This window comes from Enhydra lutris, unplaced genomic scaffold, assembly GCF_002288905.1.
Source record: "Enhydra lutris kenyoni isolate GAN:26980312 unplaced genomic scaffold, ASM228890v2 scaffoldscaffold16, whole genome shotgun sequence".
In the NCBI taxonomy this organism is placed as follows: Eukaryota; Metazoa; Chordata; class Mammalia; order Carnivora; family Mustelidae; genus Enhydra; species Enhydra lutris.
Window position 1 is genome coordinate 23,874,567 of NW_019154100.1, and position 24,809 is coordinate 23,899,375.

At 39.0% G+C, this 24,809-nt stretch overlaps 1 protein-coding gene and 1 pseudogene across 2 annotated transcripts in view; one reads left to right on the forward strand and one right to left on the reverse strand.

The window, feature by feature from the left end:
- The window catches only part of LOC111147248 (insulin like growth factor 2 mRNA binding protein 3), a 142,902-nt gene that overhangs the window by 24,268 nt on the left and 93,825 nt on the right, over window positions 1–24,809 (reverse strand). Inside the window, exons 4-10 of one of the 2 annotated variants that reach the window (XM_022503170.1) lie at window positions 21,218–21,269; window positions 21,061–21,124; window positions 10,428–10,709; window positions 5,962–6,096; window positions 4,567–4,689; window positions 2,085–2,220; window positions 452–577 (exon numbers count right to left, since the gene is read on the reverse strand). In XM_022503170.1, the coding sequence (XP_022358878.1) occupies window positions 452–577; window positions 2,085–2,220; window positions 4,567–4,689; window positions 5,962–6,096; window positions 10,428–10,709; window positions 21,061–21,124; window positions 21,218–21,269 (918 nt within the window). The remainder of the gene's footprint in view (window positions 1–451; window positions 578–2,084; window positions 2,221–4,566; window positions 4,690–5,961; window positions 6,097–10,427; window positions 10,710–21,060; window positions 21,125–21,217; window positions 21,270–24,809) is intronic. The other variant, XM_022503171.1, reaches the window with a different exon arrangement.
- LOC111147249 lies at window positions 19,753–20,057 on the forward strand (annotated as a pseudogene).

The window sequence follows — 24,809 nt, forward strand, 5'->3', positions numbered from 1 at the left end:
CCAAAGGCGGACGCTTCAACGACTGAGCCACCCAAGCACCCCTTTATTGACCTTTCAAAGCAGTTAACTTCCAAGTGAAGTTAAAGATGAAGGAAGCCTTTTAAAAGTTCTTTCCTTCAACTTTTAGAAATAACTTCCTCCCCCCACCCAAAGTCTCAAACTTTTCTTTCGATATTTAAAAATCAACGTTGACAACCCTACCACCCCAAAAGTTCAAAAGGATAATTCACAAGTCCACTCTACAAAGAGGGAGGTTAAAAGGTTCTATTGACAGGAAATGGAAAGCAGGTGCTGACTCTGAACCTACAGATCATATGGGGACCAGGTTTTACATTAGAATTTGTCCTGATTAGCATTTAATGTCACACTGCTTGAGGGTAACAAAGTCTGATTGTGTCCCTCTGACTGCATCCCACTCAACCATACAGAAAGCCAAGGTACATTATCTTACCTCAAACTGTGGGTAAGGAGGAGTCATAGTTGAAGGGGGCCCTGAGGTGGGAGGTGGCATCCCTGAAGTGGGTGGGAACAGACCCAAGGCATTCAGATTTAATCCAGGAATTAAATGTGCTTGAAGCTGCAATAGTAAAAAGGTCTCTCATTTTACAATTAAAAAATTAAGTGTATTTATAAATGATAATATTCAGATTGTAACCTCTTGTCTAGTAAAGAAAAAAATCATTTTATGACTCAAATTTTAGAACAAAGCAGATGTTCCATGTAATTATACTTGAGTATATATGTATCTGTTCATATTTCTTAGTATTTTAAAATCCATGTGCTCATTTGCCCCTGCCTTGATGTGAAGCTACACTACCTTTCTTAAAGCAGGAAACACCCTTCCTTTCCTTAAGAGTGCTTAAACAAATATGTACTTTGTGTGCTATGGGCACATGGTAAATACAGACTAAAACACATGCATTAGGTGAAGAAGTAATCAAACAAGATTTGTGCATTAAAAAGCAAACTAGATATATAGAACAAGCTGAGATAAAATTTGGCGGCCATGGGTCTAAATGCCACAAAGTCAAAATCTTTGGATATCAGGTCCCATCCCATGTAACTATGGCAACTAAACCTATCTTTGGAGTAGACCCAGGAGCCAGAAAGGGAGTTTTGTTTTGGTTCAATTTTATAAAGGTTGTGGAAGTGAGGTGGAGATTAGAGAGTTGAGATGTGAGCGTACTTGAGAAGCTCTTTAAAAGGTATATGGAGTTGGATTTCCTTGCAAGGGACTCTGAAACGTCAGATGAGCAGTGATGATGGTAAGGTAGGCCACGAAGCCAGTCATGTGGGCTAAAACAATCAGCATTCTTCTAGGCTCCTCTCACAAAAGGTAGTATCATTTCTCTATTTTCCTTCTTTTAGGTATAGGGCCCAATTGAGGAGTGTTTTTTTCAATCATTTACTTGAAAAATCAAAATGACTTTTGAAATGTTACATTTTCTGCACCATTCCATCCATTAAGAAATGTCAGCCATTCACTTTAATTGCCTTCATTGTGCTAGACAAATGATTTTGTCATTTTTAATTCTTTTGTCTCCAGGGTTTGTGACTAACCAAGTAAGTTTTAAATTTGAATTCTTTATAGTTGCTTTTATATGCATGTTATCCATTGTAATCCCAGTCCTAATCATGGCATCAATGTAGGCACAGTAGCCCCATTTTACAGAAGAGGAAACCAATGCTTGGAGACCAACCAAGAGAACAGACTTGCAGCTAATAAGTAACTGAGCTGGGATTCAAACCCAGTTCACATACCTACTCCTTAAGCCTACATTCCTACTATACTAATCTTCTTCAAATTAACATATTAGCCTTTTTAGGTAGGTATTAGACTTATGTAATAGATAAGGAAGCTAAAGCTCAAAGATTAAAAACTTTGCTAAAATCACAGATAGCCAAGGCTGATGTCAAACAAAGCCTTCCTCCCAGCTACCCCAGGGACATGGACCATGGAATTAAAAATCAACAAGAGACTACATCTAATGTTCGCACCATTAAAGACATCAATATTAATGCAATTGAAACATCTTTTAACTGTTCATCAAAATAAAGGCATGTCCTCCAATATCAAAACTAACATTCATAGAAGCAATATCATTTTCATAAGACTCCCTGATTTTCTTCATTATCTCTTCCTCAGCTTTGGCACATGTTTCAACGTTGCCTTTAACTGTAATGGTGCGCTCTGGATTATACAGCGTCAATTCCTGCAATCTGTGGAATGAAAAAGAGGAGAAAGAAAATGAATGGAAATTACAGGAGGAAGACAGTTCATAACAGTTCAGCCACAGATGGCAACTAAACCCAACCGTGGTGGCTGGCGCTATGTAAGAGTGGGTGGTCAGACACAAGGCACACTGAGTAAGCCCCAGAAGACGTGAGTCCAAGAACCACAAAGCTGCAGCAAGAATCCTTCTCCCCTCCTACCTTCTCAGTAAAAACTACTAAGTGTAAACAGTTCAATGAAGTCCATGCTTGCAACACAGTGTACTTATTTCTTGTCCACTTTTAAGGTGAACCTTTTTCACATTTTAACAGTGAAATAAAGAAAATGATCAGAGTGATGTACAGTTTTAGTGGAAACCAAGAACCAGATGTACATAACCTTTAAAAAAGATGTTCCCAGTCTGCACTGACCAATTCTACACATCACTGGCATTCTCATGCAATTGCATCTTCTGGGTCACCAAGCAAGAAATAATCATGGTAATATTCCCAAAAAGCAAACTAGAATTCACATGTCCAAACTTACTTTTTGCCTATAATTTTAGAGTTTGGATCAAAGTAAGGTGGAGAAAATAACATAAATCAATCTGTCTTGACTAAAAAAATGATCTCTTGATGACCATTAAGACCACTAAAAAGTTAGAAGGCATTAGCAATATTCAGCAACTCTCTCCTTGACCTAGGTCCCTCTGAAGCTTCAAAATCCATTCAGATGACATCTGAGACTGCCTGAGCAGGAGCTAGTCAACAGCCTTGAGAGGAAGCAATGGGAGACTCTTAGCCATGGAAAAAAGACTAAATAGATTGAAACGATACAGAAAATTGGTGTAGCTCTCCATAACTATAGTTAAAACTCTCATTTTCGGGGTGCCTGGGTGGCTCCATCGTTAAGCATCTGCCTTTGGCTCAGGTCATGATCCCAGAGTCCTGGGAATGAGCCCCACTGGGCTCCTTACTCAATGGGAAGCCTGCTTCTCTCTCTCCCAATGCTCCTGCTTGTATTCCCTCTCTCACGGTCTCTCTGTCAAATAAATATATTAAAAAATTTTATAATTTTATAATTTTTTAAAAAGTAAGTAAAATTAAATTCTCACTTTCACTACTTAGCAGCAGAATGTCGGAAGCTAAACTTGAGCCAGATGAATGGGTTAGTGTTCCTCAACTTTTTCTCTAATCTGCTAAAAAGGTAAACATCTACGCAGGGAAGAATATTTCATAGATCTAAAAAGATGTATTTTTCATCTCTGGTCTCAACTCACCTCTCCCTTAAGGATTTCATATTAGGTTTTTTTAAATAGCTGTTTAGAAGAGCTTTAAAAAATTTTTTTTTCTCTTAAAACCCTCCCCTTTCTAGGTGTAAAATTCAATAAGGGTAGGATTGTTTATTATACGTGGTTTTTTTTTTTTAAAGATTTTATTTATTTATTTGACAGAGAGAGATCACAAGTAGACAGAGAGGCAGGCAGAGAGAGGGAGGGAAGCAGGCTCCCTGCTGAGCAGAGAGCCCGATGTGGGACTCTATCCCAGGACCCTGAGATCATGACCTGAGCGGAAGGCAGCGGCTTAAACCACTGAGCCACCCAGGCGCCCCTATTATACGTGTTTTTTTCTTTACAACAGCTTCCAGCTTCTGAGATGACCTGCTCTCCACAGTGTAATCCCCTCCCTCGCTGAGTAGAGCTGATTTGTGTAAATCATATTAGAAAAATGACAGCATGTGATTTTGAATTTGGAGGCTGTGTCATAAAAGACATTGCCACTTCCATCTTGCTCTTTCTCGGATAAGCCACTCTGTGGGGGAAGACAACCACCAATTCTTAAAGACACCCAAGCACCCTGTGACGTGGCCTCCCACCAACAGCCAGCATGCACTCGTCAGCAACATCAAGAGACCCCGAGCCAGAACCATCCAGTTAGGCTGCTCCCGAATTCCTGACTCACAGAATTCAGGTGAGCAATACATATTTACCATTGTCTCAAGCTGCCAAATGTTGGGATAATTTGTTACACAGCGACGGATAATAATCTGGGTTATATATTTCAACTTTGGGAGTATATGTCAGAAAACCTAAGACTTCAGCTAGAAAATATGAATATAAAGTATTTAGCACTTTCTGCATCTTTAGTAGGAATAGATAATGCTTTCAATATGGGTTAGACACCAAAAACGGATTAAGTTTGAGAAACAAAATGTAAGTATGGTGGTACAGGCTGGCCCAGACAGAGACAGGCTGGTCCCTCGAAGATGGGAGAAGCTCTGCTGAATATATAACCTCCAGCTTAACAGCAGTGCTTGAGAATTTCCTAATTCAAAAAAAGCAAGGAAGCACTTACGGAGATATTGTGATTTTAGTGTCAGTGTCTTGCTCAATTTTTTTAAGGTTTCTTCCCTCCTTACCAATAAGACGGCCTACAAAGTTATTATGGGCTAATATCTTCAAGGGAATCTCTTCTGTGCTGTAAATAAAAAAGGAAAAGGTCATAAAATCAGGGTAAGTAAGTAAACCTTCTCCTAGATAAAAAGATAATATCCATTCATTAAACATTTACTTCCTACCTACCATACAGGAAGCATAATGCCAGGTAGTTTAAAGTCTGCTGACCTACATTCTAGCGATGCGTGATTAGAGGGAGCACACACACACACAAAACCATTAACAAGCATGTGAAGTTAATTTTTAAACCATTTTCTTTTATGCATCTTAGGGAATATCTTCAAAGGATAGATTCTCTTAGCTCACTGAAAACACCTTTGACTCAAATCCATATCCCTAAATCCCCAATATCCGAACACAATGTATAAACACAAAACAGTATGATTTTGCTATAAATTTTTAAATGCATTCCTAGAGATACATGCACTATTTATAGAAGGAAACAGAAGAAACTCAATAGTGATTACTCTTTAGGAGAAGAGTTTAAGAACAGGAAGGGGGGCTTTCACTTTTCACTGAGTACCTTTTTGAATTTCTAATTGATACCTATCACTTTTTAAAATATCACAGGTATTATCTGGATGGTGAGCTTTTTAAATTTTTTCTCTATTTTGAAATAGAATTACAATCTTATAGCAACATATCACATCTTATAACTAAAATATATTTACTACATGTTAAAGGTCCCTACAACTTGAGTGCTGTTGATTAGGTTCCCAAGCTAATGCTAGTACCTTATTTTGGACCCTCCTTTTAGGGTAACACTGTGCTATAAGCTCAAGTGGCAAAGAACCCAAACTCCGCTCACTCCAAGTTCCTGTGGGACAGGCATTTAGAGTTTCAACCCAGAACACCCAAAAAAATCTTCAGTTTGCCTTAGCACAGGATGAGGGATTTCTCTGCTTCTAGCCTCCCTGTTGCTGCAGAGTAGGGCTGGACACACAACAAGAACAGAGCTCCAATGGGTCCAGAGTAAAGGAGTCAGGATTTGAGGTATATTTTGAGTAAATCCCAAGGACACTTCTTGGTCCTTAGGTGGGCTTCCTATCCCGTAAGTGCCTTCTTCTACAGCTAGACTTTCCACCACTCCCAGCAGTCACTCCATATCCAAACATGACAGAAAATGAAACATTTAAAAGACATGCTTTCCAACCAAATCAATAGTGCCAACCACCGTAATTCTTCAGTACAGCATTTCCTTGTGTTTGTTGGCAATTCCTAAGAACCGTGTCCTAGAATTCCAAATCAAACAGCATGAACATCAAATCTTCACAGGTTAATCCTCTTTACTCACAATTTTATATCTTGAGCTTCCTTATGCATAATCTCCAGAATAGACTTACAAGCCGCAGAAGTACCTTCAGGGGTAGAGAGGATAGTAATTGACTTCTCAGCAGCGCCTGCATTCTCTTTACGATGGACATCAATTCTTATGGTGAGAGCAATGGAAGAAGGAAAGGAGAGCTGTAAGCACATATTCACAATTACAGAGTCTATAAGTACCAACTTCAAAGTCATAGGACTTCCGGGGAAAGAGTGGATGACTCACTTCCCTCAAGAGTATAAACTCTTGATAAGCTGTCAACTTTTGATGTCTTAAATACAAAATTTGAATTCCAAGAATATCCACCAGCCCCCCATCCCCTTTCCTCAAGTAGGCACATCTTTTCATTCTCCCAAGCTGTATGTGCCTAATTTTTCATCTTGGTGTCACAGAACAAACATCTCACGTCAGGGAACCTTGGTTCAGACAAAAGGGCTTCTTCTGCTCTAACCAAGAGGGCCAGAGTTGGAATCCCACAAGCCAGGCTGAACTCATTATGCCACACAGAATATCCACTATCCATCATATGAGACTTTGCTCATCTGTTTCTTCTTGCAAGGCTCTTTCCACATTTTGCCTCCTTGATAGAGGAAAGTTCACCAATAAAAAAAAAAAAAAAAAAAAAAAAAAAAAGTGATAGCAATGGAACTCCAGAATATGGCAATTCTAATTCCGAGAAAACCAAATGGCTAATCAAAACGAAATGATGTTCAACCTTCCTAGTAATTACATACATGTCCATCAAAACAAGAGGTCACTGGGTTTCAGACCTTCGAATAGGTTAGATAAAATTAAGTGTTGGCAAGAGGATGGAAACGGGCACACTCACACTTTGGTGGGAGTGTAGAACAAACAAGCAGAACCTGCCAAAGCAGAAGTGCTTATCTCTTGACCCAAGAATACACTACTTTTTGTAACATCTCCTACAGATACATTCTCATATGTGGGCCTGTAAGTGGTATTTCTCACCCTCAGCATTACTGACATTTTGGGCCCGATTATTCCTTGTTGGGAGAGTCGTTCTGTACACTGCAGAATGCTCAGCAGTATCCCTGGCCTCAGCCCACTAGATGCCAGTAGCACCCCCTCATCCAGTTGGAACAACCACACCTGCCTCCAGACATGACCTAATGATGTCTGCTAGGGGGAAAAGATCACCACTGCCTGAACACTGCTGGCCTAAGAATGTTCACTGTGGCACTACTTACACAGAAAGAAAATTGGAATTATCTTTAAAATGCTCATCAGGGTACTATGGTGAGCGCTGTGAATTGTGTAAGACTGATGAATCACAGACCTGTACCCCTGAAACAAATAATACATTATATGTTAATAAAAAATAATTTAAAAATTTAAAAAAAAATGCCCATCAGGAAGAGGTTGTTAAGTAACATGTCATCTAGCGGTGTAAAAACATGTTGTCAAGTTACAGGAACTAACAAAGTAAGAGATCCTTCATCTTCCATGAGAAACAACACAAAACTTACCACGATAGGATTTCTCTTTTAAAGCTATACATGTTAGTAGGTACAAGGAACAAGGCCTACAAAGTTACATTCTCACCTTAACAATGACTACCTCCAGGAATAAGATAAAAGGTAACCCCCCTTTTTAAAAAAATTTGCATGCTTGTGTATGTTGAATTAAATAAAAAAATAAGTCTTCTGTTATTTAGAAAGTACAAGAAAGAAAATCAGCTATCTGGAAAAGTGTGTCTGGGGAAAATCAAGTACTGGCGAGTCCCTCTAGCCACTCGAACATTAGAAAACCTACAGAACTCCTGGCCGTTAAGAATGACCACTTCAAGGGTGCCTGGCTGGCTCAGTGGATTAAGACTCTTTAATTTTGGCTCAAGGTTCCAAGCTTGCTCAGCAAGGATTTTGCTTGAGATTCTCTTTTTCACTCACCCTGAGCTCCTCCCCCTCATCTCTCCCTAAAAGAAATTTTAAAAAATGAAATGAAATGTACTTGGTTTTAAAAGATAAGAAAAATGACCACTTCATCATTGATGAAGTGGTCAAGGTTTGGATTTCATTTTCTTAAATGTTTGAAAACTGGTGATTTATCTCAGAATTAAAACCTAGACTAAGGGGCACCTGGGTGGCTCAATGGGTTAAAGCCTCTGTCTTCGGCTCAGGTCATGATTCTGGGGTCCTGGGATCAAGCCCCTCATCGGGCTCCCTGCTCGGCGAGGCGCCTGGTTCTCGCTCTCCAGCTCCCCTGTGCTTGTGGTCCCTCTCTCACTGTATCTCTGTCATAAATAAAATCTTAAAAAAAAAAAAAAAAAAAACCTAGACTAAAAAATAAGGGCAATAAGTAGGTGGGGGGATAGGTAGGATAAAGGGGATTAAGAGTGCACTTAACATGGTAAGCACTGAGTATGTATGCAATTGTTGAATCATTATATTGTACACCTGAAAATAATGTAATGCTGTATGGTAATTATGCTTCAATTTTAAAAAAATTCCAAACCCTTAGAAAAAAAGAAAAAGGCAATGTAAAAATGAAACAAATAAGGGACATTTAGAAATAATTAAAAAGTGCTTCAGGTAACAGTCCCAATCTCAGGAATCATCTTTCCAACCACTGTTTCAATCCCCTGCCACTGTAAGTACTGCTTATCTTCTAGTAGGTAAGATGTTAACGCCCTCCTTCTAGTTTATTTCCACCCATTCACTGTGTTAAGGATTACAAAACTCTGATGCTCTGAGAGAAGAAATACTGCTTTACAGATCAGGGTAGCCCTCTGAGACCATTCCAGAAACAGAGGATCTAGTAATGACCAGGTTCAATGGCAAGAGTTAATTAAATCCACCGGCAGAACTCTGCAAATGAATCATCGGATATAACAAAAATTGCTTCCCCTCCCTCTCCATCCTCCATCTTCCTGCCTTAAATAAAACAAACAGTTCAATTTAAATAATAGAAGCCCTTTCCTCTGACAAGGAAATGAGTAGCTTTAAAAGGAAAACTCTAATCTGCCACACGACAAGGAAGGGAAACCATTTAATAATTAGTTTCTGCAGGTAACAGTGAGTCAAGAAAAGCAAGGAGCCCTCGAATTTTAATATTAAAACCAGGCAAATAAGATTAAAACTGATCCCAACTCTGGTTCATCTGTCTTCCCCACTCCCGATATTATGAAGTCAAAGACCACTGATTTAGCACAAAGGTAATCCATATCTAACATCTCTGAACTGGGCTTCAAAGCAGGGGAAGGTTGGGGAAAGCAGAGTCAGACATCACTCTGCAGGTAGAGTGGGTGTGCAACACCACCAGTAAGCACAGTTCGTTTGGGTTCTGCATGAGAAATGAGTCAGCTAGCTCAACACAGGCATGGTGCCTATGATAAACATGGATATCCTCGTAAGCCTATTAGAACAAACATACATAAGCAAGATACTCACAGCACCATAGCCGTACTTTCAGGAAAAGACTGCTTAATTGCTTGGACCACATAAAATGAAATCATTTTCCTTACTAAATTTAAAAAGCTCTCTGTAGCTGGGCCAAGGCCATTTCCATACTCTTTTGCATAGAGTAACATGGCCACTTCTCCCCAGTGCACTCAGTGTTCTTCGGGAAATACGGCAGCTGCTGTCCCAGAGATGTGCTTACAGAACAGGGTTGAAGACAGTTCATTGCTAAGCTTCTTTGTGTCAAAATCTCCACATACAGCCTATCAGGATGTTTAATAAAGCAGAACAACTAATACATAATTCAATTTTAAATTGATAGAGTATCTTAGCCATATTTTAAGGGCACCGAACATAATTTACAACCAGTCATTTCATTCAAATATGACAGCCTTCTACATACCAAACCATGTGCCAGCACTGGGGCTACTGTCTGTTTATACTGCTTTCTACTCCTGCAAAGTGAACACCAATGTTTAATGGAGAATCTTCCAATCCCTTAAAATTGGCCTATTAAAGCTATCAAACATCCTTTAAAAAAAAAAAAAAGTCAATCTAACTACAAGGCTTAATCATGGGATAAGTTTGGAACATAAGCTGGATGATTTTTTACTGAAGTAAAGCAAGACTGAAAAACCGTCTTTGTACTGGACCCAGAAAATTATTTCCAAAAACACTGCACACAGGTATTCCTGGGGATGGGGGTGTGGATAGGGGAGCAGAAAACAACCAAAAAGTGGCCCTTTTATTCATCAGTGCCTCCCCCATCAGAAGTGGATTAGGGATCATTTGTTTTCCATTCATGTGTGCAAATTTGAAGTTTTTTTTTGAGATTAAGCCTCAGATTTATATAAAGTGAACACTAAGGTATCAAATCACAAGGTTTTTCCAGATTCCCAACTACTGTGCAAGGAAGGATCATAGCCACACGGAGAAGGACACCAAGTACAAGAACTTACTCTGTTATTAAGATTCAAAGGGGAGAACATCAACACCCGCTGCGGCCTCACCAGTACTCACTTAGACTGAGTCTGTTTGGTAATGTTCCGAATGGTGGCACCTTCTTTTCCTATTATGGCTCCAACAAACTGGGTGGGGACCAGCAGGCGTAGTGGCAAGTCACATGGTTTCTGCTTGGAGACTGATCCTGGAGACCCCTGTCTCGAGGAGCCCCTCTGCCCAAACCCACGGCGACCTCGGGGCTGCTGCGAGGGGTTCTGCTGTGCAGCAGTTTCATCAGGGATGTAGGCCACTTTCAATGTGAAGCTCTCCAACTGGAATCCATTTAGCTTGTCTAATGCTCTGGAAGGTGACAAAGAGCGGAGTATGGGAAGAGAAATCGAGCTCTATAAACCTTTCAACAAAGCAATACCCATCTCTTCCACTCAGGGTACTAGTTCTCAAACTTATGTATAAAGCCACTGAATAAGCAGCAACCCCTTAACACACGTAATCCAACCCCCAAATACACACACACTCGCTCGCAACGCACAAAAAGACCAAGCTTCCAAGGAGAACATATTTACCATCTACAATGAAAAGTAGAAAATAAAAAAGCTTAATCAAAAGAGTTTAACAAAATGTTACTACCGTAAGGTTAGTAACAACTTATAAGTACCCAAATAGCAAGAGAAGTGAGTGGGCAGTCTTTGTCCTGTTGTCCTGTTTTTCCAAATCAGAACAGAAAAGATGTTACAAATATGCACCTCCCTCACCTCACCCTCCTAAAAAACGCCAATATTAAAACACTGTAAGAATTTAAGGACAAATCTCCCTAGACCATTTATAGGAGAGTCACAGAAATTATTACTCAGGATAATCAATTAGTCAATAAATTCTCAGTGCCTATCATGAGCAAGTCCCTCAGAAAACAGCACTCCCTGACCTTGTGGAGTTTATGATCTGATTTGGGACAGAGAGGCAGGGGTGCTGGTGAACCAAAAAGAGCAAATGAAGCTCTTTTCTTCTTTATCTATCCATCCATCCATGCATCCATGCATCCATTTATCCACCCATCTCTATATTTTCAGAGGAGCTCCACTTTTTTCTTCATTTTTAAACCTTATCATGGAAAAGTACCCAATCTTCAGCATACAGCACAATGAATTTTCTGAAGGTGAACGTGCATGCCCAGATCCAGAACTAGGAAACACCAATGCCCCAGAAGCCCCACTAGGACCTCTTTTCAGTAATTAGCCCTCCCCCAGATTTCTAACCCAATAGATTAACTTTGCCTATTTCAAACTTCTATATTAATAAGTATATATGAGTATACATATACAAGTACTATCATGCCTGGCATCTTTTACTTACAAGATTCATCTACATTATTGTGTTCTAACTTACCTACATGTTTTATAAGCGGATAACTCAACAAAAAATTGATAGACAAGATATGGCCAAGATTTCAAAAGCACACATAAATACTTATAAGAACATACACTCCCCAGTGCACAACAAAATTAAAAACATGTAAAGATCCCACGCTTTGTAGGGTTACACAGTCTTTGCTCAGACTGTGTTAATGGGCACTGACTTTAGCCCAGGCAGGGAAAAAAAAACAGGCATGAAGCAGTTTCTCTCTAGTTGCTCAGAGTGGTCATTTCTAGTTCACACACTGTTTTCTTTATCTGCAGATTCAGTTTCTGACTTGGATGCAAAGATGGAAAAAAGCAGTAGTTCTAACATCAAAAGGGCACCGTAAGCATGCAACTGGCAGACAGGGCATGCAGATGTTCTCAGAACCCCTACTTCTGCCCTCTCTTCTTCCTTCAATCCTCTGCTGCATCACTGTCCCACAGTGCCTAGAGCACAGAATGAACCCAGATTATGAGACTGGTATCAAACAGAAATATACAAATAACAAGAAATTTCTCTGTCTGCATCAACTCCCCCAAGACCCTTCCCACAATCAATGTTAACTGTGAAAATGTCTGCAAACGGACCAATACTTTCCATACATGTACATACGTGTGTATATTTTCAGTACCCCCTTTAAAAGCGTAATTGAACCTGAAACTAATGTAACATTGTGGGTCAACTATACTCAAATTAAAAAAAAAAAAAATTAAGAGGTACAAATTTTAGTTTTCCGTACTATGGATATAATGTACAACATAATAACAGTTAATTCTGCTGTGTGGTATATCTGAAAGTTATTAGAAGATTCTGAACATTCTCATCAGGAGGAAAAATGGTTTCTTTTTTTTTTTCTATCTGAGATGGCAGATGTTAACTAGTTTGCTTTGGTAATCATTTCATCATATATGTTAAGTCATGATGTACATCTTAAACTTATATAGTCCTTTGTTAATTACTTCTCAGTAAAACTGGTAAGAAAAATTATAAATTATACCGACAAATGCACACATACATAATTTGAACACAAATATAGTAAAGAACAGTGTGTGGCTTCTAAATTAACAATATTTCAGTCATTTTTTAATTAAAAATTGCTTTAAGATACCTTAAAAAAGGGGCATTTGGGTGGCTCGGTTGGTTAAACGACTGCCTTCAGCTCAGGTCTTGATCTTGGAGTTCCAGGATGGAGTCCTACATTGGGCTCCCTGCTCAGCGGACAGTCTGCTTCTCCCTCTGACCCTCCCCCCGCCTCATGCTCTCTCTTTCAAATAAATAAATAAAAGTCTTCAAAAAAAAAAAAAAAAAAAAGATACCTAAAAAAATAAAAGCATAATTGAGATCTTAATATAGTTTTTGGTTTTGCTCCCTCCCCACCAAACACAATCCATCTTGGGATATTTCTCAATGATCTCTTTTTCAGAGAACATTGTTTTCCTTTTTTTTTTTTTTTTTTTTTTTTAAGATTTTATTTTATTTTTTTATTTGAGAGAGAGACTGAGAGGGGGCACACCAGCAGCAGGGAGAGGAAGAGGGAGATGCACACTCCCCGCTGAGCAGCACCCTGAGATCATGACCTGAGCCAAAGGCAGACACTTAACTGAATGAGCCACCCAGGGCCCCCAGAGGACATTCTTGTCCTAAGTTTCACAAGGCAATACCAGCACATATAGCACAACTTTCACCAATGCTCTGATAACAGAACCTTCCTTTCTTCCTCTCCTCTTTTTTCTTAGGGGAAAATGTAGATTAAGGGCCAAAAAAATATTTTGGTTATTCTAAAAGATGACAACAGCGGAGAAATTTTATTAATATTTATGAGGTATACTTATTATAGAAAACTGGAATTGGGGGTGCCTGGGTGGCTCAGTGGGTTAAAGCCTCTGCCTTCGGCTCAGGTCATGATCCCAGGGTCCTGGGATCAAGCCCTGCATTGGGCTCTCTGCTCAGCGGGGAGCCTGCTTCCTCCTCTCTCTCTCTCTCTCTCTCTCTGCCTACTTGTGATCTCTGTCAAATGAATAAAAATAAAAAATTAAAAAAAAAAAAGCTGGAATTGCACACAAGTTTCAACCAATTAGATATTCATTCAAAGCAACTTTTAACTATTTCAAAGGCCATGGTTAAACAGATCACTGGCAGTTCTTTCAAAACCATAAGGAAAGGGGCAGCTGGGTGGCTCAGTCAGTTAAGCATCCAACTCTTGATTTCGGCTCAGGCCATGATCTCAGGGTGGTGAGGTCAAGCCCTGCATTCCCGTGTCAGACTCTGTGCTCATTGGGGAGTCTGCCTCTCTCCCTCTGCCCTTTCCCAGAAAACTCCTGCGCACATATGCACCATGCTCTCTAACAAATACATTAAAAAAAAAAAAAAAAAAGGAAAGCTGAATGCAGTAATGAGGGGATCAACTCTATCTGTGGGCATAAAGGCAGTATAGTTTGCAATAATATTCCTTCCCACTATACAATTGAGTATTGCTAACTTGAGAAGGAAAGAAGTAAAATTGGTGGAGATAAGTCAGTAATGTTACCCAAAAAAGGTAAATAACTTCTTTCTTGAGAGAAGAGAGGACCATCCATAGACAGACACGGACCTCCTCCTCCATGGGGATAAACAGATATCACGTTAACCCCTGAACACTTAGAAGCGCCTGGTGATTATCTAAATAAAGTCACACTTGTCCCCAAGAAACAGCTCTCTCAACCTGGCATAAACTCACTTCCAAACTTCATTGCTTTGCTTTAAAAGAAGATGTTTAGGGGGAAAAGAAAAAACTCCCTCAGGTCAGACAGCATGGTGCTCCAGAAGCCAGTCCATAGCCTGGGTCCCCAGTGCTCCAAACTCAGACCGCTCCTATCAGAGGGCACTCAGCACATACTCTGTGTATCCCCCTGTCTAACTGCCAACCAAGAGTCTAGACCCCTCCAACCACAGTGCTCCAAACTTGGATATAGCTCAAAAGGTACGAGAGTAACCTAACTGCAAACAACGGCTTCATCATGATTAGAGATGGTAAGTTTTTTAAATTTTAGGTCAATTAACTGTAGCCTTTTTATGTCCAAAGTTTAAAATTCAGCTATGTCATCAGGGGGTCTGCTAACATTATAATATTTTCACCAGACCTACTGTTCATGCAAGATGTATGATAAACAATTATCATAATTACTCAAAACACGTGTTTCAGTTCAAGAGAACTCAAGGATATTTATCAAGCAAGGGCAATCTCAGGATCCTGTTTCCCATCATTACAAGACTCTGCTCTGATGCAATTTTAAGAGTCATCAGAAGGTGGTAGTAGGGGTGCCTGGGTGGCTCAGTGGGTTAAGCCGCTGCCTTCGGCTCAGGTCATGATCTCAGGGTTCTGGGATCGAGTCCCGCATTGGGCTCTCTGCTCAGCAGGGAGCCTGCTTCCCTCTCTCGCTCTCTGCCTGCCTCTCTGCCTACTTGTGAACTCTGTCTGTCAAATAAATAAATAAAATCTTTAAAAAAAAAAAAAAAAGAAGGTGGTAGTAGTTTTGCTAGCTGGTAGCACTTAATCATATTGATAAGAAGTTTTTCAGGGTAAGTCACAGTGTAGAGGTGAAAGGGCCTTGACATAGAGAATTAGTAGTTTAATTCAAGGACGAAGAAGAGGGAGATAAAGAAGAATTGAGGCCCAGAGAAGTTAAACTTATCCAAGAGTAAACACATACAGCTCTGAGTAGTACAAAAGACGATGGACCAGGGATCAGAATTCTAATCCAACTTGAACAATAAGTAGCCAAGTAACCTTGGAAATGTCGTTTTCTTGTTTGGCATTAGCCTCCTCACGGACAAAACTAAAAGATCAGACTCATAGTCCGTTCAGACTCTAAAACTCTAACCTCCCTAGTGTGTATCACATAGCTCTGAACAAAAGGATGTTAAGCCATTATTGGAAAGTCAAACCATTCTGTTTTCTCCTTGTAGCAAGAATAAGAGGTCGAAAAAATAAATAAGAGGTTGAGACACACAATTCTGCCATAATTAGTAAACATCTGGTAATATACCACTGCAGGGATGCAGCTTAAGGCAGTTATTACGGACAAAGCCCAAATATTTACCTACGAAGGAATTTATTACTAAACTGGTTCTAAAAGCAAAAAAAGAAACCTCCAACAACCTGGCTATGCAGCAGAGGGCTGCAAACAGACTGTGGTAGGAGCAAAATATTACAGAGATTACAAACGGTATAAAGTAGTTAATGGCAACACAATCTGTAAAACTCCACAAAATCACCTTTCGTCACTTTGTAAGTTATGACATGGGACAGTGTCTACTAAACTTCATGGCAAATATTCTCTTGAATGCCAAAATGGCAAGAATTCCCATTGTTTTCCTGCTTTTTCACTCATTTCTTTTTCCAGAATAAATCTTCTATTTATATCGTTTTCAAACTTGAAGGGTAACTCTCCTCCTCCTTAGCCATCAGCCACATTGCTTCAAACACTTCGTCAAACGGGTAGAAGAGAATCTACAATGCGAGCTTCAAACCATGAACAGACTGTATTCCTATACCCTAACAAAAACATCAGCATCACAAGTAAGAACCCTGCAGAAAAGGAAGTAGAAGAACTAAATAAATGCCTACAAATTCTGACGGGTCATTTCTGTCACACATTACAAACCTTCCAACGAGTAATGTCTGGATAGAGGAAACAGGATCCAGAGACCCATGCCTCTCTCGCTCCGAGACACAAGAAATACTTAAATATGTGCTATGTGCTTCTATTTCTAATGACTTTTTTTTTTTAATTTTCATTTTTGCTACCCATTTTATTATTTTAATAAATTAGTAATTCAAGACTTAAAACTAATGTGTGTATTTCCTAGCAATGTATGTACTTTTTATTTGTCAGAGAGAAGAGAGAGAGAGCACACAAGCAGGCAGAGTGGGAGGCAGAGGCAGAGAGAGAAGCAGGCTCCCCACTGAGCAAGGAGCCCAATTCGAGACTCGATCCCAGGACCCCAGGGGATCATGACCTGAGCTGAAGGCAGCAGCTCAACCAACTGAGCTACCCAGGCGTCCCTAATGAATGTATTATTAACCTTTGATTTTTCTTAGCCAGAAGATGGCAGGAAGTTCTATGTTAAATTCTAGAGACACAGTCTTACTCAAGAATCCTCTTAAAAGTGGCATTCATAGAGCTTTAAGTAACAAAGAGGAGCCATAAATGTTTCCAAATTAGGGCCCAATCTCCTGAGTATCGGTGGCCAGTCATTATCTGAAATGAAGTATACTATACAATAAATAATAGGGTATTACCAATAGCAATGAAAATGTTAGGAAAATGCATAATAGTGGCTACCTTTAGAGCTCTTACTACCTTCTGGGTATAATCACAAGTGTTTTGGAGGCATTATTTCAGTTTCTCTGAACACTCTCATGAGCTAAGGACTATAATGACTCCCGCTTTACAAGATGGGGGTGAACTAAAATAGATTAATCTGGCCAGAGTCACAGTGAGAAAAGTGGTGGTACAGAGTCCATTCCATGGAACTGGACTCTGGAATATAGTCCCCACCCTCTACTCCCACCTGAGCAAGCACATCTCAGTTACATGCACTCTCTGGTAACAGATGCTAGCAAAGAAGTCAAATGAGATTATCAATTTAGCTCTTGGTACCTGAAGGCATGAGCTCTGGATGGCTGCCAAGGAAAGGGTATGGTGAAATCCTATCAGGCCACTGTAGGCAGCAGACAGTCATTCTGGAGCCCAGAGAGCAGGCAACCAGGGGTTTAGGGGAGCAAGTCCCAGAGGGACCAACCTTCCCCAGCTCAACCTACTGGAAGCTGCTCTAGAAACAATCCAGAAACAGAAGGTTGAAGGTGAGGTCCTCTTTACTGGGTATCTATGTGCCAGGCCATTTGATAAGACTGCTTTCTCTAAGTATGTGTGTATATGCATGAATCTACTTGTTTCTTGTCAACCCTCATGAAAAAAAATGGAGAATCAGAGAGGTCAAGGTTACAGTCAGAGCTGTGTGACTCCAGAGTCCAAGCTTGCTTGCTTGCTTCCTTTTTTTTTTTTTAAGGGCCACATGCATCTCAATGTTCACAGCAGCAATGTCCGCGATAGCCAAACTGAGTCCATGCTTTCTTCATTACATCCAAAGCCTCTCAAAATCAATTCTCCTCACAGAGTAAGAATATACTCCACATCTTTAAAAAAACTTTCTAGAGATTTTTAATGGACAATTTTCACAACATTGTTTCAAAAAAACTTTTTTCCATTTTTTTAATCTATTAACTTTCTCTGAAGATGCCGTTATTTTCTAATTCTTTTAGATCTCAGGAATTCTTGAGGGGGAGAAGCCCCAATAGGTTTATAAGGAAACAACTTGGAGAGGAATTGAAATCAAGTGACCACCCTCCCCCTCGGTTAATCTCTTTCACCACAGGGAGGCACATCCTTGAGGACAGTGACTTTGCCTTTATTCGCTGGGATCTTTTGGTCAAAGTTGTAATCAGTAATTGTTAATTACCTATTAGAATAAGGGATATGATGACAATTTCCCTCACTGAAATGCCCAATTTATTTGTTTAGGTTACCTAATTTATTAAATTACAAATTCCTAGCAGTCTTTTCCTCCCTCTTTGGGATCAAAGGACCCTGCCAATTTCCAACAACCACTAACCAAGTACCTTTAGACTAAACTGTCCCTGCATTCGCATTTCTCTCACGTTAGGATTAATGTCCACAGTAACTGTGCCTTGACTAGCCAGTCTATACTTCCTGTATTTGTACTCTTCTTAACAAGTTGAGTATTTTTTTGAAGAGGGAGGGGAGAGCTAAATGTCAGCCTGTTCCTACGTAAGTTCCTTCTACAGGTCTCCAAAGCTATGTAAGTTACGTCTACTTATAACTAAGTAACTGTTAAATTAAGTACTTCCTCCTTTACCTAGCCTCACAGAAGTTTTCAAAGAGACAACTAGGACAGGCCTCTACCTCCAAATATCCTTCGATTTAACATGTTATCTCATATTTTCCATCTAACACAGAGTTGACTCTACAGAGTATTTAATACAGATCTTTGTAAAAACTGAAATACAGAATACAAAATGGAACCCTGTAGTCTTACTGCCCTCACTTTGATGCCCCAATCTACTTTCCTGTTTCTCCCCTCACATGATATGGTTGAAGTTTTTTTTGTTTTTTTTAAAGCCAGTTTTACAACTTACACTACAATTTCTGTAATATCCAAACACCTCTTATAAACTTTTTTCAAGTGAATGAAGGATCCAAACAGAGGGAAAAATAGTGTGCTTTTAAACATATTCAAAGTTTCATGTTAAAACATTAAAAGTGAATCCCATTAAGTTTCATTTAGGAGAAAAATACGAAATTAACATAATTATTTACTACTTTTTACCCACTAGATCAGCAAAGTTTGATGAAGCCCCATGTTAGGGAGAATAAAGAGAAACAGACTCTCACAGTGCTGATGGGAATTTGAAATATTTCAAACTCTATGAAGGATAATTTGTCAGTATGCAACAACAAAAAAAGAAAGCAAATACATCTAGACTTAGCAAATTTAATTCCAGGAATTTAACCTATAGCTGTGCTCATACACATGCAAAATGACACGCAAAAAGGAATTCACTATAGCATTGTTCATAACTGTTAGAATCTTAAAAAAACTTAATATCCAACCTGGCACTAAGTCATTCCATATCCCAACAGTCAAATTCTATGCAACTCTAAGAAATATATTTACATGTACGAAACAGTCAAATGTTAGAGTATCGTGTGCATGAAGAGGGGGAAATATACACACGTTTGTCTTCTGTGTAGTTACCTCCAAGGAAGGGAACAAAGTAATTGGGGACAATACTGGGAGGAAGATTTATGTCTTTGCACCTTTAAAATTTTGAACCATGTTAGTACTATCAATTAAAAAAAATAAGTTCCTGTGTGTAGATGGCGTCACCTGGAGCGTGAGTTGCAGCATGAGGATATTGAAGACAATGGCTAAGAACAAACTAAGAGGGCAGAAGTCCAGGAATGTATTCATATAACCAGACAAAAAAAACTTGTAAGTCTAAAAACAAAGCAAAACCAGTTACCACTAACCTTAAGGAGATAAACACTGTGAATAATGAAAATGTTAACAAAGTGAATAAAGCTTTTGTAGATACCCAAAGGAACTTGCACATTTCTCAAAAGGCCCTTCCCTTGAACCTCTGCAGAAACAACGGATTCCTCAGCAGAGTGTCATGAAAACAAACCACTTAACGTTGATGAAGTGACAAGATTAATGGCTCGGTTGTAATACACTGGAGATACATCAAATGCCCCCAAAAGACCAATAAATTACATGTTTTATACCAAAAAAAAAAAAAGTTCCATCTGTGTTATGTGAATTTCCATCTCTTTCCCAGTCCTATCTTTCCTTTCATAGTCCCTCCTTGAGTGGGTACTGCCTTTGGTAACCTAGCTCTATTCCCACTCCTGCAGCAAACCTTCTCTCTTTCAGGGCTCAGGGTCAGGGAGCATGGTATGGTCTTTCCTCTCACCTTTTCCCACACAGAGGACAGGCAGTCTGCTCCTGCCTGTAGTGTATCTAGAGGTAGGTAAGACTTCCATGGTCTACAGACCCTCAGCACTGGGCTATAGGCACCTCGCAAGCCATTCCTCCGTGTTTGTGTTCTGAGTAGCTCTGTTCAAGCCAGTCTTTGTGACATCCTCATCTAGTCTAGTGCTCAGTCAGTTCATTAGATCACTCCAAAGTCTACAGAATTATCTTTTCCTAGGGGAGTTTTCATCTGTGAAGTTCTGTCTGTCAATTGCACTGGAATCTATTTTTCGAATCTAAAGACAAATTACACTGATCCAATGTCTGCACACTCCTAAATTTAATAGTAATCATTAAGAAAAATCAGTTACCAAGAAAACTTAGTAGTTAACAGGGTGTTAGTTTAATGCATACTCAACTTACCAGCTTTACATAAAATAGCAATACTGTACGTAACATACCGATGAGAAAAAAAAAAGTCATTATATAATTTGGCAAGGATACCCAGGCCCAGAGCTTTTTGCAAACAGGATGTAGTTCAGCTTCACACTATGTCACTCTATTACTGGCATTAAAGACATAATAAAAATGTAATAAATCTTTACCAATGCTGATTCTTATTAGACATTCAAACTTTAAAAAAAATTGCAGGGTCAAACTTCGCAGAATAAAACTTATTTTCGGTACCCAACAGCCCAAAATATAAGCACTGTACTTAACCTAGTTATTATATATAGATTAAAAGTTCCAAACTGCTTACTGTCTAGCTTGGTCCTTACTGGAATAGGTTACATTTACGACTGCAGTTTCCGAGTCAGTGTTCACTAGAGGAAGAGAAAAGTGAAGAGAAAAAAATGTTAGTTTTCTTTCTATTTTCTTCCTTTTACAAATTTGAAAGCAATTGAGAAGACATGTACCTTGCTCACAGCTTTCCACCACTCCATACTGGACTAGTAAACTATCCAACACCTATCAGGAGGGCGAGAAAAAATTACAGATTTTCAATTTCCCAAGTTACTAACAAGGGCAGAAATACCTTTTAAAATCACAAAGTAATTGTGATGGAAATGAGCAAAAAAAAAAAAAAAATTAACTGGGGTTTTGGGACTATAGAAGCAGGGAAGGGTACCATAGAGAGGGCATAGTGGGCTTCTCTCCCCTGCCTATTCCCAAATGCCTGATTTTTAACTCACTTCCTACGGCTAACCAAGAAGTTAAGTGGCTCAGCAAAGTATTCAAAACCATAGCCGCCTGATTCCTAAAGCTGGAGGAGAAAGAACTACGTATTTCTCATACACATATATCAACACATCGTCTTATGAGATAAGGTCCCAAGTCAAGTTTTATCTTTGACATGTTCCTTTTCAAAGAACTTCCTTTCACAGCTATTACGGGCAAATCAGAACAGACTACTCTCAAGGCAGACTGGCAAAATGAAAAGAATAGTTGATTTTTTACCAGAGTCTTAAGTTAAAGATTAACCTAACTGAAATTAATTTAACACTGTTGGAAAATGTACAGCTTGAAACTGTTTTTACCATCTTTCCTGCAGCTGCATTATCATTACACTGTGCATGTTTTTTCTAAAGAGAAGCTGTTAAAACAGTGACAGTAACTAAATTCTTTTATAGTATAAACTGCAGATGTACATCTCATGGTCTCATCAGTATAAACCAAATTCAACTGTCCTTAGCTTCTAAGAACTGTAAAGCTTTTCTTGAAAAGTAAAACAAGTTTTTATTAATTTATAGTGAACCACTTACTCAACAATTTAATTGCAAAATTAAAGGACAATGCCTCGAGAATGTTTTCTGCCCCCAGGAACACAGTAAACCATTAAGAAACACTAACTCTTTTGTTGTTGTTAATTCCCTACTAAACTTTAACGTAATTTCTTCATAACAAACACTTCTCTCATGTGGTATCTTTCAGGGGTTTATTTTGTTTACTGATTTAAGTTTGAAATTTATATTAAGGTTTGGTCTGGGGATGTACTTTAATATTTTTCCCCATTTTAAATAGGGCTAATACCTATTTTTTTTTTTTTTTTAAGATTTTATTTGACAGAGAGAGATCACAAGTAGGCAGAGCAGCAGGCAAAGAGAGAGGAGGAAGCAGGGTCCTTCCTGAGCAGAGAGCCTGATGCGGGGCTCGATCCCAGGATCCTGGGATCATGACCTGTGCCGAAGGCAGAGGCTTAACCCACTGAGCCACCCAGACACCCCTAGTTACCTATTTTTATACCGCAGTTTTGATGTGGTAGTGGTAGAGAAGGGGTGTAAGGAGTTGGGATAAATGCCAATTTAATGTTAAACAAATATCATTCTTAATTTTTCCTAAAATAAATTTGTTCAGTAATACATTAGTCTCCATACAGTTTAGCTTACACTACCTTAACTTGTACTACTATACATACGTATATATGCACACATTTATATGGAAATATATAATATATACATATACACAGGCATTAAATAAATGATATAATTTTTTAACTTAGAAAATCAAGGAAATGTAATTTTCACTGCATATATTATAGAAAGCTTAGTGTTATCATAACAAAATTGCTTGGGGGCACCTGGGTGGCTCAGCCGGTAGAATGCAACTCTTGATCTCAGGGTCCTAAGTTGGAGCCCCATGTTGGCTACAGAGTTTACCAAAGAAACACAACACAACAAAAAAACTGCTGGTAGTTTTATCATTTACCGCTAATAATAAATGCTATTGGTTGTCAATGAGCCCATGTGTAAAATCTCTAGAAAGGTAATTAGAAACTACAATTCTATACACTAAAAAGGTGAATTTTACTGTATGTAAATTGTATTTAAATAAACCTGATTCTAAACAAAACAAAACAACAGAACACTATAATCCTAAAAATGAACAAAAAACAGGTCCAGCATCAATCTTGGTACCTAGTTAAGAAACAAGTTAACACCACAACCTGAGGGGTTTTATCTAGACCCCAAAGATGAATTTCAATAGGTCTTTGATGTCTTAATTCAAAGTTTTATGCACAAATTTTGGGGGTCATTACAACTGAGAGACAGAAGAAGGACTTCTAATAGCCCAATCTGATTCCCAAATCCTGAAAGGATTAAATGGTGCTATACTAACCAGTTTTCCTTTTAAGTCCATCAGGCAAGCATTTGTCTCAATATGCTATGTCAAACGGGACTACCAGACTGTTTCACGCCGCTCCAAACCTTCAACCCTCCAAAGACTAAACATAACTTAACCCTAAGAAAAGTCTGGACATTTTGATTCATCCTGCATTAACTAGGAAGACAAACATTCCTGTTACTGGTCACTTAACCACCCACGCCCTGGGTTCTTGTTTCTTTTCAGCTGATAGAACATCTTGTAGTTTCTACCTATCCCATCTATTTCCGCCACCCATGCTTTAAATTTAACAGCTTTGTTTGAAGGTAAAAAGTAAAATAAAAACTTCCATTGCACATTTCTAACATTTCCATAAATCTCTTCAATTCTCAATCCTAAATGAATTTTACTCGAGCCACAAAGGAAACATTTCTCTATGCGTCACTAAGTTTTAAATTCCAACTGAAGGGGAAAGAAGGCATCGAAGCAAATTAAAGCTTCCAAGGAAATGTCTTGGTGGAATGTTCCTTTTTTATATATTTAGGACTTAAAAATCTCAAATATTCAGCCTTTCAAAAAAGTTCACCCACATATACAAATAGCATCTCACAATAAATGCAAAGATTATTGGTGTCCTTCACGTAGCCGTGGAGGAGAACTAAGGTCATTCATAACTGTACAGGGTGCAAACAATCTAAAATGAGGAATGGTGAGACAAATGTGGTACAACCATACAACTGAATATTATTTGGCCATAAAAAAGAATTCACTACTAACATACGTCATATGAATCAATGTTGAAAACGTTATTCAAAGAAGCCAATCACTAAAAAACAAAAACAACATGTTAAGTGATTCTGCTAGTAGGCAATGTCCAGAGAATGGAAATCTATAAAGACCGACAGTAAATTGGTTGCATAGGGCTGGTGAGTGGGAATGTAGAGGGTGATAGCTGAAGAGGCTTCTTTCTGAGATGATAAGAAAGCTGATAAGCATTGGCTGTGGTGATGGGTATATATACATCTGTTACACTAAAAAACAATGAATCAGGGACGCCTGGGTGGCTCAGTGGGTTAAAGCCTCTGCCTTCAGCTCAGGTCATGATCTCAGGGTCCTGGGATCGAGCCCCGCATCGGGCTCTCTGCTCAGTGGAGAGCCTGCTTCCCCCCCCCTCTCTGTCTGCCTCTCTGCCAAATTGTAATCTCTTTATATAAAAAAAAAAAAAAAAATTTAAAAAAAAAAAAAAAAAAAAAAAAAAACAATGAATCATAACCGTAAATGGGTGAATTTTATGTGAATTGAATGTCAATAAAGCTGTCAAGAATAACTAAATTCAGGGCGCCTGGGTGGCTCAGTCGATGAAGCATCTGCCTTCAGCTCAGGTCATGATCCCAGAGTCCTGGGATT